The sequence below is a fragment of the Eimeria tenella genome, genomic scaffold, assembly GCF_000499545.2.
Source record: "Eimeria tenella Houghton genomic scaffold, Eth_scaff1077, whole genome shotgun sequence".
In the NCBI taxonomy this organism is placed as follows: domain Eukaryota; phylum Apicomplexa; class Conoidasida; order Eucoccidiorida; family Eimeriidae; genus Eimeria; species Eimeria tenella.
Window position 1 is genome coordinate 190 of NW_013543551.1, and position 3338 is coordinate 3527.

The 3338-nt window shown below is 50.4% G+C and overlaps 1 protein-coding gene across 1 annotated transcript; it reads left to right on the forward strand.

Moving 5' to 3' along the window:
- Nucleotides 1-269: 269 nt before the first annotated feature.
- ETH_00016860 (26S proteasome regulatory subunit, putative) lies at nucleotides 270-3252 on the forward strand (the record flags this gene model as incomplete). Its single annotated transcript, XM_013378839.1, has 8 exons — nucleotides 270-281; nucleotides 827-961; nucleotides 1639-1735; nucleotides 2025-2107; nucleotides 2346-2468; nucleotides 2651-2744; nucleotides 2906-2991; nucleotides 3193-3252. 8 exons carry the CDS (start codon nucleotides 270-272, stop codon nucleotides 3250-3252), a joined length of 690 nt encoding a protein of 229 aa, XP_013234293.1.
- Between the last annotated feature and the right edge of the window lie 86 nt (nucleotides 3253-3338).

Below are 3338 nucleotides of genomic sequence, written 5' to 3' on the forward strand. Positions count from 1 at the left end.
GGAGAAGTTGTTGGAGACGAATGGCATGCAACAAACTCTTGTGGTGTTGCTTTGGTGTGGAGGGTTTAGGGTTTAGGGTTTAGGGTTTAGGGTTTAGGGTTTAGGGTTTGTGGGCAGGGACGAGTCGGCGAGTGGTGGGGTGCGTATTGGGAGAAGTTGTTGGAGACGAATGGCATGCAACAAACTCTTTTGCTGTTCCTTTCGAAGAAGATCCCAAAGACCCTAATGTGTGGTTTCTGGACTGCGACTACCTCGAACAGCTCTTCATCATGTTCAAAAAAGTAGGTTTTAGGGTTTAGGGTTTAGGGTTTAGGGTTTGGGGTTTGGGTTTGGTGGAGGGGCTGGGCTTGGGGTTGAGGGTTCTGGGTTCGGGTTGGGGTTTACGGTTGAGGGTTTGACCGCTGGGATTGGGTTTAGGGTTTAGGGTTTAGGGTTTAGGAGTTGGGGTTGGTGGAGGGGCTGTGCTCGGGGTTTAGGGTTTAGGGTTTAACCGTTTTAGTTCGGTTTAGGGTTGAGGGTTTAGGGTTTAGGGTTTAGGGTGTTGAAGCGCCACGCGGGATGGCTGCTGCAGCAGCTAAAACAGCGTCAGCAGCAGGGTATTACAGTTGCAGCAGCAGCACAAACTGCTGCTGCTGCTGCTGCAGCTGCAGCCGCTGCTTCCTCCCAACTGCCGTTGCTGCTGCTGCTGCTGCTTCACCACAAGAGCTGCTGCTGCTACTGCTGCTGCTTCCTCCCAACTGCTGCTCCTGCCGCTGCTGCTTCACCCCAACTGCTGCCGCTGTTGCCGCTGCTGCCGCTGCTGCTGCTGCTGCTGCTGCTGCTGCAGGTGAACACAATGGAGCGGATCCTGGGGTGGTACAGCACGGGGACTGCAGCAAAACCCCAGGACCTTCAAATCCACGAAATCTTTCGAAAACATACTCCAAACCCTTTCTACCTTCTCGTCGACGTCGAGCCCAAGGTCCCGCAGCTAGCTAGCTAGTTAGCTAGCCAGCTAGCTAGCTGAGTGGCTAGCCAGCTAATCAGCTAGCTGAGTGGCTAGCTAGCTAGCTCGCTAGCCAGCTAGCTAGCTGAGTGGCTAGTTAGCTAGCTGAGTGGCTGGCTAGCCAACCAGCTAGCTGAGTAGCTAGCTAGCTAGCTGAGTACCTAGCTAGCTAGCTGAGTGGCGAGATAGGTGGCTGAGTGGCTACATAGCTAGCTGCGTGGCTAGATAGCTAGCTGGCTAGCCGGCTAGCTAAGAAACCAACTGGCAGGCTAACTAGCTAGCTGGCTAGCTAAGCAGCTAGGTAGCTAGCCACATAGCTAGCCACTTACGCTCGTATCAAGCAGTTTAGCCATCTAGCTAGCTATGCACCTAGCTAGCTAACTAGCTAGCTAGCTAGCTAGATAGCTAGCTACCCACCTAGCTAGCTAGCTAGCTAGCTAGATAGCTAGCTACCCACCTAGCTAGCTAACTAGCTAGCTAGCTAGCTAGCCAGTTAGCTGGCTGCCAGTCAGCTAGCCACTTAGGTCGAAATGTATCTTCAGGGTTTAGGGTTTAGTGTTTACAGTTAAGGGCCTAGGGTTTAGTGTCTACGGCTTACGGTTTAATATCCAGGGTTTAGGATTTAGGGTTTAGTGTTTAGGGTTTGCGCGCAGGACATGGTGGTGCCGGCGAAGGCTTACTGCACAATTGAAGAGCCAACGAACTCGAAGGCCTTTAGAAAGTCTTTTGTTTATGTTCCTTGCACAATTGGTAGATAAATAAATAAATGAATAAACAAATAAATAAATAAATAAGTTAGATTGTTAATTAACTGATTGGTTTCATCATTTGGTTTTTTGTTTTTTCTTTTTTTGTGCGACCTTTTTGCCTGTTGCTGCTGGGCTGAGGGTTTAGGGTTTAGGGTTTAGCGTCTGTGGGTTTATCTTATCTTTGCTCCGATTTGCTGAACCACTCATGCCTCTCGCTCCATCTTAGCAGCAGCAGCAACAGCAGCACCAGCAGCAGCAGCAGCAGGTTTGTGTTGCTGCCGTTTCTTTAGGGGCTTATGAGGCTGAAGAGGTTGGAGTTGAGCATCTTCTAAGAGACACTAAAAACGCATCCACTTCGACACTCGCAACAAAAGTAATTGCTGCTGCTGCTGCTGCTGCTGCTGCTGTTTGGTGCCTGCTGCTGCTGCTGCTGCTGGTTGTTCGGTGGCTGCTGCTGCGGCGGTTTGACCGCTGCTGCTGCAGCACCGTCTGCAGCTGCGTGGCTGGTCCAGCAGCACGCTGCTCCGCTCGCTGCTGCTGCTGCTGCAGCAGCAGCAAAGCAGCAGCAGCAGCAGTGAATGGTGCTGCTGCTGCTGCTGCGACTTGTGCAGGTGGAAGACAAACTAGAAACGATGAAGATCTTGGCGAGGAAGTTAAAAGATGTTGCAGATTATTTAAATGATGTTGCAGCAGAGAAGCTGCGGGCAAACCCCACCATCATTTACACTGTGCAAGTAAATAATAAATAAATAAATAAATAAATAAATAAATAAATAAATAATAAAATCAATTGTGAAGATTGTTGTGGAGGGAGCGAAGAAGAAGTGGATTTGAACTGGAGAGTGGAGGAGGTTTTGCGCACCACGCTAATTAGGGTTTAGGGTTTAGGGTTTAGGGTTTAGGGTTTTTGCTGCAGGAGATCTTCAATTTGCTGCCGGACACTTCTCGCCCCGAACTGGTTAAAGCCTTTGCGACGCAAACTAACGACAGCATGATGACGCTTTACCTTGGTAATTAGGGTTTAGGGTTTAGGGTTTAGGGTTTACGGTTAAAGTAAAAGTGTATTAAAGGTGGGCTTCTGGGGATTGCAGAGCCCGCGGCGGATTACTAGATGTAGCTGAGGGCTTAGGGCTCGGGGTTTAGGGTTTAGGGTTTAGGGTTTGTGTTGCAGCTAGTGTTGTTCGCTCGGTGTTGGCGCTGCACAACTTGATTGACAACAAGATCCGAAACAAGAGAGATGCGGAGCTGAAGGAGAAGGTTAGGGTTTAGGGTTTAGGGTTTAGGGTTTAGGGTTTGGGGTACACCTGCGGGCAGTCGCTGTGAACAGCTAGGATTTAGTGTTTGGGTTTTGAAGTTTAGGGTTGGAGACGCACTTGAGCGAGTCGTCATCTTTGTGTGCGAGCTAGAGTCTAGGGTTTGGGGTTTAGGGTTTAGGGTTTAGGGTTTATTGCATTTTAGGAATCGGCAACGGCTGAGGAGGAGAAGCACAAAAAGGCAGAGGCGGAGACGCGGGCGTGAGCGCAGCGCATGCATGCAAAGCCCCAATGCTGCTGCTGCTGCAGCAGCTGCAGCAGCTGCAGCAGCAGCCGCTGCAGCAGCAGCAG